The sequence below is a fragment of the Gavialis gangeticus genome, unplaced genomic scaffold (genome assembly GCF_001723915.1).
Source record: "Gavialis gangeticus isolate Ggan-Ray unplaced genomic scaffold, GavGan_comp1, whole genome shotgun sequence".
Classification (NCBI taxonomy): Eukaryota; Metazoa; Chordata; order Crocodylia; family Gavialidae; genus Gavialis; species Gavialis gangeticus.
Window position 1 is genome coordinate 217,898,651 of NW_017729032.1, and position 14,750 is coordinate 217,913,400.

The window sequence follows — 14,750 nt, forward strand, 5'->3', positions numbered from 1 at the left end:
CAAGAGAGAAAAGTCATTTTCCATTTCCTTTATGGCAGTCCTTCACATATTTGAAGACTTCTATCATATATCCTCTTACGTGCCTTTTCTACAAGCTGAACATGCTGAGCTCCTTTAGCCTCTCACGTGACTTGCATTCCAAGCCCTTATCCTTGTTGCCCAGCTATGGACCCTCTCTAATTTCTCCTTGTCTTTTTTTTTTAATGTGGAGCCCAGAACTAAACACAATATTCTAGATGAGGTCTAACAAATGCTGAGTAGAGAGGCACTGTCACCTCCTGTGTCTTGCACCATATACTACTATTGATGCATCTGGAAACTGCAGTCCCCTTTTGTGCAACTGCATCATACTGCAGACTCATCTTGTTTGACCCTATTTGTTTTTCCTAAATCCATGCTGGCTGCTTGTGAGCAGTTTACAAATGGCCTTTCTTAGGATATGCTCCAGTAACTTCCAAGGTACTGAGGTCAGACTAACTGGTCTGTAGTTCCCCAGTTCCTCCTCCTTGCCTTTTTTAAAGAGAGATATGATGTTGGCCTTTTTCCAGTCCTCTGGTGACCTGTCTCCCACAATTTTACAAAGACCATTGCCAAGGGCTGGGAGATCTCTGCCAGTTCGGTCAGCTTAGGATGAAGCTCATCCAGCCCTGCTGACTTGAATCCATTAGACTCAACAAAAGTTTTGTGACCATCTTCTTTGTTATCTCCTCCATCAGTTCCCCCCCCCTTTTCATCCAGATAATCCTTGTTTTTTGTGAAGACTGAAGCAAGTCATGGGAAACTTGGTAGCAAAAACGCCTCTGATTTTGATGGGTGTCATAGGAGGCCACTCTGGACAAAAGGGCCTGACCCTGTTAGGATGGGTTGCTCTTTGAAGGGGAAAGGGGATAAACTTTCAGTGGTCATCCACTTGTTGCTGGCCATGAGCAGTGGTCTGCCCATGACGCAGCTCTCAGAGAAATGCAGATAGGTGAGAAAAGTCTGAGGTCTTTAACAAACTCCCTCTGGGCTGCTTTTTAACATCCCTCTTGCTTTCTGAGCCATTGGGTCACCCAGAGCCAAAATTGAGGCTCTCAAGCAGTCACATGCCTCCAGGAGCTGGTGCTTTTCTCAGCCCATGGTTTTACATCCCAAAAGTGGGTGGCAAGGATATATGAAAGGGTCAAGAACAAACTTAAAAAATGGATTCTTCTTTAAAGGAGAAAAACATGGGTAACCATAGGTTTCCACTTGCAGGCTGCTTGGGACACACTGTGGGACTGAGCTTGGGGGCGGGAGGGTGATGGATTAGGAGCAAGGCGCACTGGGTTGAGACTGGCCATCAGTGTTTACAAATGGGCCCTGGTACAAAAAGGTTGAGAAGAACTGATCTAGGGAACAACCCCAAGTAACCCAAGACTGGCCACTACATTGCAAGAGCTGCCAGGGCTGCCATGGCAGCTCCCATGGTCCCTCCAGGCCTACTGCCTGCTATTTGCTGGCCCAAGCCATCCCTGGCCTGGGTCTAGGGTTGCCAACTCTGCTGGAATATCTTCTGGGAGGTTTCATTCCATGGCATAATGACATTCATGACTTTGCATCAGGAAGGTAAATGCACATGGCTATTACATTTTAAAACCTGCTGGACTACTGTAAACATGGGATTCAACATTTAATATTTATTTTAACGAATGCCCTGTCATTTATCTCCGGGGTGACTCTCTGCAGTCTCCTGGACATTTATCTCTAATTCCTGGAGACTCCAGGACAATGCTGGAGAGTTGGCACTTGACAGCCCTAGCCGGGTCCCTTTCCTGTTTAGAGGGGTAGAAGTTTAGCCAGGACAGCGCGCGGCGGGGCACCCTCACCTCAGCGCTGCTTATACCTCCTCCCTCCGCACCCTCAAGCACAGGCAGCTGGTGCCTAGGTTCGAGTGCTGCACCGCCCCCGCCCCCGCCCCGCGCGTGACGTAGACCCAGCCCCGCCTCCCCCGACTTCCGGCCCGCGGCGGCGCAATGCGGAAGGCCGCGCGGGCCGGGAGGAAGTGAGGTCACTGCCGCCGGTAACAGCAGCAGCAGCGGCTGAGGCGACGCTGGCGGCTGAGCCGGTGAGGAGGCAGGGGAGGGGGCAGTGGTAGTAGTGGCAGCAGGCAGGCAGGTCTGCGGGGCTGGAGGCAGGGCGCCGGACGGGACCCTCCCCACGGGTAGTCGGGGCCGCCCCCACACAAGATGGAGGCTCCGTGATTACTGGCGGCGCGGCGCGGAGGCTGCTAGGGTTGATCTGTCAGCGCGGCAGGGGCGGGTCCGACGCCCGGCCGGGGTTGGGGCGCCAACAGGCTGCGCTGCCTTGGGGCTGTCGGGGAGTAACGGCCGCTACGGGTTCGTGGGGGGTAGGGGGGAGACTGGGAGGAGGAGCATAGAATGGAGCGGGGTGGAGGCGGGGGCAGCCGATCGCTGGGTACTGCGGCCAGGCAACAACAGCAAGGAGAAATAAGCCCAGCATCAGCCCCTTCCAGAATGAAGCTGCTTAAGTAGGACCCTGCTGGGGCTTAAAGCGGCTGCCTTTGTCCTTCAGGGCATAGGCAACTCTCTTGGCTCTGGTCCCCCCCCATTCATTGCTGGCAGCACTGAGGAAGGGAAGGCAGATGTCCCTGCCAGCCCATGGGAGGGTGAGTGGGGTCTTGCCTCCTTCGTAGAGATGGTGATGTCTGGTCAATAAAATGACTTGTGGGCGCTTGGCAACAAACTAATTCCTTTGAAATCTGCTCAGTCTCTTATGTTTCAGCCCCGTTCTTCAGTTTGTTGGTCTTCACTGGTTGTGCAAACTATTCTGACCCCAATCTTTGGTCTGAATGTAATGAACCCATTTGAGGGGAGGGTTGGTTGTAGCTGTGTTGGTCTAAGGATGTGGGCAGACACTGTTCTTTGGGTAAATGTGAAATCTTTTATTAAACCAAGTCAATAGTTGGAAAAAATTGTTCTTTGCAAGCTTTTGGGCACAAACACCCTTCTTCAAGCATAGGAAAAGTCTGAAGAAGGTTGAGGAAGAACCTGAAGAAGGGTGTTTGTGCTCCAAAGCTCATAAAGAACAATTTTTCTAACTATTTAGTTGGTCTGACAAAAGATTTCACACCTACCCAAAGAAACTTGACTGTCTAGGAAGCCATTTGGTGGCGTGATCTCACCCAACAACTAATCTACAGTTTTCCCCCTCTGCTTGTCCAGGGTGATGATCTCTTAAAATAACTGAGTGAGGGGTAAGTGTTGGGCCTTCTTTGCTGTGAGTCACCTGGAGGTATGAAGCTGTTGCTAATTTGATATTGTGTTGCACAGGGCTGCCTCTGGCAGAGGCAAAATGGCTTTCAGTAAAGGATACCGTGTCTACCACAAACTGGACCCACCTCCGTTCAGTGTGATTGTAGAAACCAGAAACAAGGAAGAATGCCTCCTCTTCGAGTCGGGAGCTGTGGCTGTGCTCTGTAAGTCGGTCTGCTGTGTTAGCCATGATGTGAAAAAATTGACTGACTTAGTCTAATGAAAAACACATTCTTGTTTTAGCTTGTCTAATACAAAAAGGAAGATAACAGGTTAGGATAGTTAGTCTGTTCTTCTCTATCTTCATTAGACTATTTTTATGCTTTGAACTACTGATCTCTTCAGCCTCGTTTTAAAAGAGTAAAATGAGTTCTCTGTGTTCCTTTTAGAGAGAATTGCATTGCTGTTGATATTTCCTGACAACAGCTTTAAATGTTCCTCTATTAATAAATTCCCATTACACCCAATTATAATATCATATTCCTCTGAGTCAATAATGTGCAGTTATTTTTAGTTTTTCAACTTGCCTCCTGTATGTCATAATACAAATTCTATATTCCTTGCTTGTTCATCCTAATTGGTTTCTTCTCCATAATTTTTACAATAGTTTTGCTTCTTAATTATTAGCTTATTAGTAATGTTATTTCTGTAGTCTTTCAAGTAAGTACATTTGAGCATTATGTCTTCTATTAAAAGCAAAAAGAGTCTTTTTGGACAAAGTCTCTTGTAATTTTTTTCCAACTACATTTTAGAATAAACTATATAAAATATTTGGATTCTTTGAAGTAGTTTAATAAGGTAAAATCATTGGAGGAAGGGCAGTGTAATGAATAATGGAGGAGAATACTAGTGAACTTAAAATGCAATCATTTTCTGTTCATTTTAGTGAAACGCTGAACTTTGTTGCTGTGTATTCTGAAATTTGTATACAATTTTTAAGAGGAAACTGCATCTAGCCAATAACATCTCATAAATTTCATAGACATTAGGACTGGAAGGGACCTTGGAAGATCGAGTCCAGTCCCCTGCTCAAGGGACAAGAAGTCAGCAGGGGTCATAGGATCCCAGCAAGATAGAAATCCAAATGTCTCTTGAAGGCATTCAAAGTGGGTGCTTGAACTGCCTCTAGCGATAGTCTATTCCGAACCATGGGGGCTCGGACAGTAAAGAAGTTCTTCCTTGTGTCCATCCTGAAACAGTCATGGAGGAGTTTGTGACTGTCCAGCCTTGTCATCTCTTGGGGTGCTCTGGTGAACAGACATTCCCCTAGATCCTGGTGAGCACCCCTGGTAAACTTATAGGTGGCCACCAGATCACCCTTGAGCTTGTTCTTTTCCAGATTGAAAAGTCCCATAGCTCTCAGCCTCTCTTCATAAGGGGCTGGTTGGCCCCTTCTGCCCTTTCTGCTACATGCAGGAGGGTTTTTCCTGACCTCTGATCACGTGCATGGCTCTCCTCTGGACTCTTTCAAGCTTCTCCACATCCTTTTTGAATTGTGGAGCCCAAAACTGGACGCGCTACTCCAGCTGCAGCCTCACCAAGGCCAAATACAATGGGAGAATGACGTCCCGGGATTTGCTTGAAAAGCATGTATGGATGCAAGCCAGCATTTTGCTTGCTTTACTAGCCGCAGTATCACATTGAAGGCTCACGTTCATCTTGTGGACAATCATGACCCCCAAGTCTCTTTCATCCATAGTGTTAGCCAGTATAGCACTGCACCCTATAAGGATGCTGCAGGTCTTGCCTGCCAAGGTGGAGAACCTTGTATTTTTCGGTGTTAAACACCACCAGGTTCTTATCTGCCCATCTTCTGAGCCTGTCAAGGTCAGCCTGTAGTGCTCTCTTGTCCTCAGGTGTATGGATGCTTTACCCCAAAGTTTGGTGTTGTTGGTGAACTTGGCAAGTCTGCTTCTGACACCAGTGTCCACATCATTAATGAAGATGTTGAATAATACAGGCCCAAAGACAGAGCCTTGAGGGACCCCACTGGTCACAGGGCACCACGACTATTTACTTCCATCAACCACCACACTTCGGGTCCAACTATGGAGCCAATTTCCCAGCCAGCACATTATGGTGAAGCCGAGGCCACAGTTGGTCAATTTTGCTAAGAGGTGATTGTGGGATACCAGACTGAAGGTTTTTTGAAGTCAAGATGTGTGACATCAATCTCTTCCCCCTTGTCCAGGTGATAGGTCACCTGGTCGTAGAAGGAAATCAGACTGGTCAAGCAAGACCTACCCACGACCCATGCTAGCTATTCCTTAGGATTTTGCCATCGGCCAGTCTGTTGAGAATGGTCTCTTTGATAATCTTTTCCAAGACCTTCCCCGGGATAGAGTTCAGGCTGATGGGCCTGTAGTTTGCCGAATCCACTTTCCTCCCTTTCTTGAAGATAGGCACCACATTGACCTTTTTCCAATCTTTGGGCACTTCACCAGAGTGCCAGGAGTTCTCAAAGATCTGAGCCAGGGGCTGGGCTATGATGCTTGCTGGCTCCTTGAGTACCCTGGGGTGTAAGCTGTCAGGGCTGGCTGACTTGAGAGGCTGGATACCTTCAATGTGTTCCTTCGCAAGGTCAGCACTGATGGAGGGTAAGGAATCTCCCTCACCCAGGTCTTGCCGTCCCGTAATGGGCAGGGACTGGTGAAAAACCGACACAAAGTACCCATTTAGTAAGTTGGCTTTTTCCTCGGCTTTGGTTGTCAGTTGTCCCATCTGGTTTAGCAGGGATCCAATGTTGCCCTTGCTTTTCCTCAGGCTCCCCGCATATCTAAAAAAAGGGACTTTTTATTGTCCTTGATACTTGTAGCCAGTTGGAGTTCTGTCGCAGCCTTGGCTTTCCTGGTTTGCTTTCTGCAGGTTCGGACCAGTGCAGAATATTCCTCCTTGGTGGTGGATCTGTCAGGTTAATTCTGGTGAAACAAGATTATTTAGGAGTAAAAACAAAATTAAATGGAAAGTACATTCTTTTAGTATTGTCCCCCTTTCTGGCTAACCTTTCTATGCCCAAATAATATATCCTAAATTTACTGTGGATGTAATATAATTTAATACTTAATGTAAAAATTAGGCATTTGAGAATATGGATATCAGTTCATGTGGGGCAGGATTACTTGGTGCAAGCAGTAACACTTAGATCTATCTATTCTGACTATGCACTACTTTTTTACCAGGTTATTATGCAAGCAGTTAGATCAGCCCAAGAAACACAGGATTTGAATGCGAATTAGGCTGGGGGTTTAAGAACTTTTGCTTAACACCTTAGGCAGTGGCATGTGAAAGTCTGAAAACACCTAATGTTTTCCTAGTTAAGATTTCCAGGTCCTCAACTGAAAACATCCTGCAGCCTGATCATTAGGACATTCCTCTGAGAGTTGGGAGGTGTTTGTTTGAACACTTCTTTCGAGCTGGATGCTATTGTATAAAATGTGGGTGGCACCACCGTCTCTTCTGGCTATGTTTTAAGAGTGAGCCAGTTTTCCAGAAGGAATGATAATGCATCCAGTTCCAGAAGACAGTTCTGGGCTTTGGTTCTTGATCATAAGTGACTCCGCGTAGCCCAGGTTAGGTCTCTAAGCCCTGGATAGGGTTCAGATTGCAGAGATACAACCTCCTTTCAGCCCTTTTGTTAGCTTACTTTAGGACAGTTTCCTGTTTCATGTGCTGGCTATTGTAACTCCAGTTCTGAGGTGCCTGCCTCCCACGTGTTGGATAGAGAGCTTGGATGACCAGCATGACTGTGGATAACACTCTGGTGGAATTGCATGTACCTGAAAGAAATGGGGGACTCGGTGAGCATATCTGGCTGCTTGAAGACTATTAAAAAGAAAAAAACCCAAAAAACGTACTTTACCAGATGAAGCAGCACATTACTTTAATCTGGTTCTGCAGCATCTGTAAAGATTGACTGCTTCAGCAGGGCTTTTTGGCATTTGTAGCTAGAGCTGATTCAATTGGCTATTAGATAAAAGCACCAAAAAAGCCCCACTAAAATGCCTGATCTTTACAGATGATGGGCGAGCTGGGTTGAAGTAATGTGCTGTCTCTTCTGAGCTAGGGTGGGGCTTGGCACAAGAATGAACCAAGTTTAAAATAAAGCATCTGTTTTTGGGTTGTTTTTTTTGTAGCCTCAATGTATGTATATAGGTTCCCAAAGTTGGTAAATGAGGGAGAGTGAAAGCCATACGCTGCAGAAGAACTGGTGAGAAGACCCAAGAGGAACTCTCACCCCATTCTCATTAAAAAGTTAGGCAACTGTGGTGTTGATGCTTACACAGTCAGATGGATTGCAAATTGGCTGCAGGGCTGCACCCAGAGAGTGGTGGTGGATGGGTCATTTTTGCCCTGGAGGGATGTGGGCTGTGGGGTCTCCCAGGGCTCGCTCCTGGGGCCCGCGCTGTTTAACATCATCAGCGACTTGGATGAGGGGATGAAAAGCACCTTGTTCAAGTTCACAGATGACACTAAAATGTGGGGAGAAGTGGGCACACTAGAGAAGAGGGACAGGCTGCAACTAGATCTGGACAGGTTACAAGGGTGGGCAGATGAGAACAGGATGGGTTTCACTACTGACAAGTGCAGGGTACAGCACCTGGGGGGGGAGAGCTGGCAGCATACCTACAGGCTGGGGAACTCCCTTCTCATCAGCACAGAGGCAGAAAAGGATCTTGGTTGATTCCAAGATGAACATGGGCTTCCAATGTGAGGTCAGAAAGGCTAACCGCACCTTGTCATGCATCCACAGATGCATCACAAGCAAGTCCAAGGAGGTGATCCTCCCCGTTTATGTGACACTGGTCAGGCCGCAGTTGGAGTAATGCATCCAGTTCTGGGCGCCGCACTTCAGGAGGGATGTGGCCAGCATTGACAGGGTCCACATGAGGGCCATTCAGGGGGCAGCAAGGCAGGCCGAACGAGGAGAGGCTACAGGACCTGAACCTGTTCAGCCTCCACAAGAGAAGGCCGAGAGGGGACCTGGTGGCCATCTATAAACTTCCCAGGGGGTACCTGCGGGGAATGGGAGAGTCCTTGTTTCCCCGAGCACTACCGAGAGTAACAAGGAATAATGGCCATAAGTTGACTGAGAGTAGATTCAGGCTGGATATCAGGAGGCACTACTTTACAGTCAGGGTGGCTAGGATCTGGATCCAACTTCCCAGGGAAGTGGTGCTCGCTCCTACCCTGGGGGTCTTCAAAAGAAGGCTAGATGAACACCTTGCTGGGGTTGTTTGACCCCAGCATTCTTTCCTGCCCATGGCAGGGGGTTGAACTTGATGATCTGCTCGGGTCCCTTCCAACCCTGCCAACTATGAAACTGTTTGATATTTAAAGAGAAATGTATACTTTTTTTTCTCCAAACAAATCTTCAGAGACTGTCCAGCAAAATTCACTTTTTTATTTAAAGTATAATTTAAACAGTTTACTGATTTCAGTGGGGAAATCAGCCTGAGATATGTAATTCAACTGGAATGTCTGAACCTTTTTTCTGTCAGTACTATATATAATAATTAACCCTCTGGGTTGTCCTCATCTTTTTTTTAATTTAATATAATGGGTGGCTGTCTTACAAATGCTAGAAAAACTGAGTTATTTAAAGTAGGTTAAGCATATATACATGAATAGGTTTTTCTATAATTAATTAATTAAACAAGCTCAATTTATTTTAAAATTATTTAATCACTTTCAACAAAGTTTTATTTTTCTAATGCACACAAAATTGGTGTGATCTTGTTCACTGACTCTGAGGTACAAATAAAGAATTTAATTATTTAATTAATTAACAGCAGCTCAGTGTTCTTTTTTAAATGCTATATTTCCACAAAGCTTAGTGACTGTTTCTAAAACTGAGTTTTAGTTCTCATCCTCCTTATTTTATGCTCCTTTTTTTTTTTTTTTACAATTTTAGTGGCAAAAAAATTAAATTGAGGGTGGTTTGGTATTTTAGGTCTCATCTATACCTTACACTTAAGGCATGGTTAACCAGTTAGTCATGTCTTAAGTGGTCATCCAGCCACATGATGGAGCATTAATTCAATCAATTAATGGTACGATTATAAAGGAAGCAGTTACAATGTTATTACCCATATTTTGTAGAAGAACTTTGTAGCTGATTCCTATCACGCCACTATCTAAATGAGTGGCCTAGGAGACCTATCAGTTGATCAGAGCTGCCAGTTGGGGAGACCTTTGTACCCCTAAGTGTGGGAGCTCCCAGCCTCAGGAACATAGTCCAGTACTTAACCACCCTACTAGCTGGAAATTTCCTTCTAATCCCCAACCTAAACTTCCTCTTCTGCAGCTTAGTTCTAGTTCTAGTTGCTTCTAGTTCTGTCCCAACAGCCACAGAGAAAAAGCCCATCTCCATTCTCTCTATAATTGCCCTTCAAGTATTTGAAGACTGTTATCAAATCCTCTGTGTCTTCTCTTCTCCAGACGAAACCCTAGTTCTTTCAGCCTTTCCTCCTAAGTCTTGCCTCCCAGGTCCCTAATCATTTTGGTTGCTCTGATCTGGATTCTTTCCAAACTATCCACATCCTTCTTGAAGTGTGGGGCCCAAAACTGGACACAGGACTCCAGGTGAGTCCCTCACCAATGCTGAAGATCAAGATAAAAGCTGGGAACTGACAGCAGAAGAGGACTGGAGTCCAATTTCAGATCTTAAATCAAAGGTTTAAATTTTAGTTTGAAGCCTTTCTCTTATTCACAGTCAGCAGTTCATATACCAGCATCTAAAATATATTTATAGGAATAAATAGCAACAGGTGTGTCCCCTTTTTCTTTTGGGAAAATGTGTAATACACTGCTACTGCAGTTCCCACATCACAAGGCAGGAAACAAACATAACAATATCTTAATCCAGAAGGTTCTGGGTTTTAATATATACATAATCAAAACAGAAGACAACTCCAAATGGGCGACAGTAGAAAAGCTGCCTGAGTACTTTGAAAATATAGCCAAATCACAAACACATTCAGATTAAAATCCAGTACAGCATCAGTTCACACTGCAGAAAGCACCTGCTTTGTGGTTGCTATAACATTTTGTTGTGTGTGTTGAAAATTTGACGGTGGAGAGTGAGTTATACAGTGTTTTTCCTCATGATCCCAAATTATGCTATATTATTGAAAATGTAGCTGCAAGGTTATGGCTGGGATTTATACTGCACAGAAGTATGAAATTGAACCTTATGTTCTCTGTAGCAGCCATATCCTTGGCACCACAAATGCCCAGTAGTTATGCAGCCATTCAAATCAAATGTACAGGTACACTAAAATAAATTTGTATGCTACAGTGTGGCAAGCCTCGCAGTGCATATCAACTAACAATACACAGACTTAGAAATCCAGGTTTGTACTTCAATCAGTAGTCAGGCCTGCCAGCCTCCTTTTAAATACCACCACAAGGAAAATCCAGCCACCTCATTTGAAGAAGGTATGTGCTCCTTCCAGCAGCATATTGAATGTGTTCCAATAGCTCAGTAGCTTTACATTTTAGATGGGTCTAACTATATAAAATCTCAACTCTTAATTGTGTAATGTGCAGCAGTAGTTTGAACTGTACTAAGCATGTGATTTTTCTAAGTAAACAGTGGAGGGGAAAATGGAGAAGGGAAAGTGGGAATGGTCCAGAGCAGTTCTTGCACAATTGTTCAGTTTCAAAAAGGAAACGAGTCAAGTATACATACTCTTGTACTAAGCAATAAAAAAAAAAAAAAAAAAAGTTATGGCTGCTAGCTTAAAGGAAATTTTTCTCAGTTGTTTTTTAGGGATGTATTTGGTAGCCACGTTGGTCTGAGACAAAAAGAAATGCAAAATAAACTTCATTTTTGCATGGAGGTGCAAAACTGAGCTTCCTCCATGCAAAATTAAAGTTTATTTTCTATCTATGGGGACTTTTTACCATCTTTAATTTTCCCTGAGCCTGAGGAAAGGTGCATGTGCCTGAAAGCTTGCGGAAAGATAGAAAAAAATATTTCTTAATTGGTCTAATAAAAGGTATCATCTCTAAACCAAGAGTTCTATAGTTTTCCATTTCTGTTGGTTTTTGTGCATTAAACATTTGGGTTTATTTGTTTAATTTTCTAGCCTCATACCTTAACATTGCACTCTCCTGCTCTACTCCGTAGGGATCTCATAAGCCTGTTTTTCCCAAGGCCTTGTAAGAGCAATTAATAGTAAACATCAGTATCTCTACTTACTGTAAGCTTAAGCTATAGTATCCATCAATTAAGTAACCATTTCATATTTTAACAAAGAAGTTTATACTTTATTTTAAATTTTTAATGAACATTCTTAATTAATGTCCTACACAAAGCCAACAGTTGGCTGGGCAGGAGTGTCTTTTGTCTATGTAACCTCTATAGCAGTGATTCTCAACCAGGGATCTGGTGGCACCCTGGGTGCCTCCAGATTCTTTGAAGGGTGTTATGAGGTATGAGGAGATAAGCAGGTAAGTACAGGCTCAGACTTGTCCCTCCCTGGCTAGCCCTCCACCCTCACTGCCCAGCCCCTCTGCAAGAAGCTGAGCAATGTAATATGTAAATTATTTTATGAATGAGGGTGCCACAATTCACAGAAGGTTTATGAAGGAATTTCTTGAGTCAGGGAAGGGTATCTCAAATCCAGAAAGGTTGAGAACCTCTGCTCTCCAGTGAACTAGGGATATTGTACCTGGGTATTGGCCAGACTTGAGAACCAGAAGCTCACATGCAACTCTCTGGACTAGAAACTTTCTGTGTTGTTGAAGAACAAGGAGGGACAGGTACCATCCCTGTTCAATCTCTCTGTGGGCCTACAGAAAATGGCAATTGGAAACAGCCAGGCTGTAGCCTGTGTGCAGAAGTTCCAGGCAAATTTACCCACTCTTCCTATGAGATGAATTCATACCTTTTCCAATAGGTAGAAAGAAACTTTTGGAAAACAAGAGGATCTAAATGTGATGTATATGACAACTTGTGACACTTTATCAGGTTTCAAGTTGATAATATGACTCTAAGAAGTTTGTAGTCTACTTAAGGACTTGTCAGTTTTATGGCCTGGATCTGGCCCATAGAACCATCAGATCTGGCCTGCAGGCATAAGTCTTTGGCAGCATTCAGCGTAGGGATGCAAAAGGTTAAACATTTAAATGAGAAGTATATTTATGCCTGTAATACAATATCAGTTAACGTTCAGCATGGGGCACAGTCTGGCAGGGGAAGGGAATTGGCAACCTGTGCGGCTCTGGGCAGGTGTCTGCGGTCTCACCTCCGCAGTGGGGCAAGGCAGGCAATGGCCTGGGGCTCCACGCCCCCTGGCCGGGACTAAGGAAATGTTATTGGTTAACCATTTAACTGATATAATTAGAGTAGATTAGACAGGTAATTTTAAAAATGATATCAACATCCCTAATTCAGCAGTGGGGCCTTTGTCTGTGGCTGCTTGCTTTGTGCTGCTGTGGACACAACTGATGGCAGTCAAGTCCTAGTTTATGACCTGTCTGCTGCCCAAAAAAGTTGCCTACCCCAGATCTACTTGAATGCATCTTCTTCCATACAAAAGATGAGCACTTGCAAATGGATTGTGAAAACTCATTTTCTTGCTACCAGCAGAAAAGTTCATCATATAAAGATATTCTTCATACTGGAGTTAGTTTGCTACATCAATAATGAAAAAATAATTTCTTGCTCTTGAAATTGTTAAAAGCAGGGGAGTTGTTGTTATAAACAGGGTTTGTTATGTGGTTGTCTTGTATTTGATAACTGCCTACTTTTGCACTTAAAATTAGTAAAAAGACAGCATCCTGTACATTTGTAACTTGGTCATTTTAGTTGTCTGTCTGTTACTTGGAACCTGTCACTGTGAATTCCATATAAGAACTCTGCAGACCAAGTTTCAACTACTGAATTACAAAATTGTGCTCTCAGATTGTGTGAGGTGGTGGAGAGGAGGAGGGAAGTGACTGCACAAGTCTCTTGAGCCACCGTTTTTCATGGCTGGTTCTACAAAACAAAACAAAAAAAGAGGTTTTCTAGTAATAAATACCTTCTTATACTGGTGTATTTTCACGTGTTTAAATTCCACAATAGCAACTTTTTTAATACTTGGAAAGGAAGAGGATGAAAATTAAGAGTTAAAACTCCTCAAATTTAATAGAACCATTTAAGGATATTGGATTAATATTAGAGATCAATACAAGCTATGAGACAAATGTACGTGAGTATTCTGGTGAAGTGTCACTGGTCAGAAACCAAACCATATACAAGCCTTTCAGAGACTGTAGTATTAGACAATTTGTTAATTTACCCTCCATAACCAATATGACTGATAGCCCCTTTTCTGATCCAACTAGTTGTACAGTATGGTTGGAAAAGTGACAATTGCTGCTTGAAGTAGTACCTACTAAAAGCAACAGCCATTTATCAACAGCTGAAAAGTGTTTACCCTGGAAACACTTTACCTTCCAAGCATTCGGATAATTCTTCTGTAACACCAGTAGTGTGAAGAACAGCATAGTACTAGGGCACTGTCATGTTAATAGCAGTTGACTGTGCTGTTGAACTCCTGATGAAGTCAACACATTTCTGTTGCTCACAGACGTAATGTTCCAGAACAGGGAGAAGATGGCTTGCATTAAGTCAGAAAGGAAGCACTCAGACTTGTATATGTACTGGCTAACTGACTGGATGCATTATTTGCTGTTGTGGTAAGGACTGTATCAGCATATCATACCCAGTATCAATTCACCTCTTGCACAAGGTAGCTTAAGGGTAAAAAATGAGGCTAGAACGGAACATTTTTTTGACTTCATAGATGACATTTACTGTGTTAAATTAAAATTGTTTTTGGTAAAGATCTTGTTCCTACCCTGCTAAAAATCAAAAATATTAATGATATTCCCATTTTGCTGCCATTTGAACTGCTCGGTCCTTTCGGTTATGCCTAATAATGCCCATATAATTCCAAAAGAGATGATTTTTAAACTGCCTTCCCCTTCTCAGTTTGGAGACTGGTCGCTTTTCTGCTCCCTGTCACTTTTTAAAACTTGAAATTCTGAAAGCATGCCCAGCATTATAAATTAATCTGTGTAGCATATACTAGTCTAGAAGAGCCATAGTTGCTTTAGGAATATTTATTGTTAAAAATTTGGTTGTTATATGTAGGAAAAAATGTTGATCGGTGTTAGTGTTAGCTTGAGTTTGGAGCAGTCACGTGTTCAGACGAGCAAAGGCTTTGAAGACTGAAAGGCAAGAATCCCTTTCCTCCCATCCCCTCCCCACCTCCAGGGCTTCCCTTGTTCCTCAGCATTCCCCCCTGCTCCCTCCATCTCTGGTGCTCTCCCCTGCCCTGCCCTTTCTCACAGCTCACCCATGCCCCCCATGTCTCCTGGCTTACTTAGGATCATAGAATCATAGAAAATGAGGGTTGGAAGAGACCTCAGAAGGTCATCTAGTCCAGCCCCCTGCTCAAAGAA

At 43.9% G+C, this 14,750-nt stretch overlaps 1 protein-coding gene across 7 annotated transcripts in view; it reads left to right on the plus strand.

Moving 5' to 3' along the window:
• Positions 1-1,995: 1,995 nt before the first annotated feature.
• SYNJ1 (synaptojanin 1) overlaps positions 1,996-14,750 on the plus strand; it is a 132,481-nt gene continuing 119,726 nt past the window's right edge. For all 7 annotated transcript variants that reach the window (XM_019524473.1, XM_019524476.1, XM_019524477.1 and 4 more), the window contains exons 1-2: positions 1,996-2,086; positions 3,312-3,457. In XM_019524473.1, the coding sequence (XP_019380018.1) occupies positions 3,334-3,457 (124 nt within the window). In that variant the 5' untranslated portion in view covers positions 1,996-2,086; positions 3,312-3,333. The remainder of the gene's footprint in view (positions 2,087-3,311; positions 3,458-14,750) is intronic.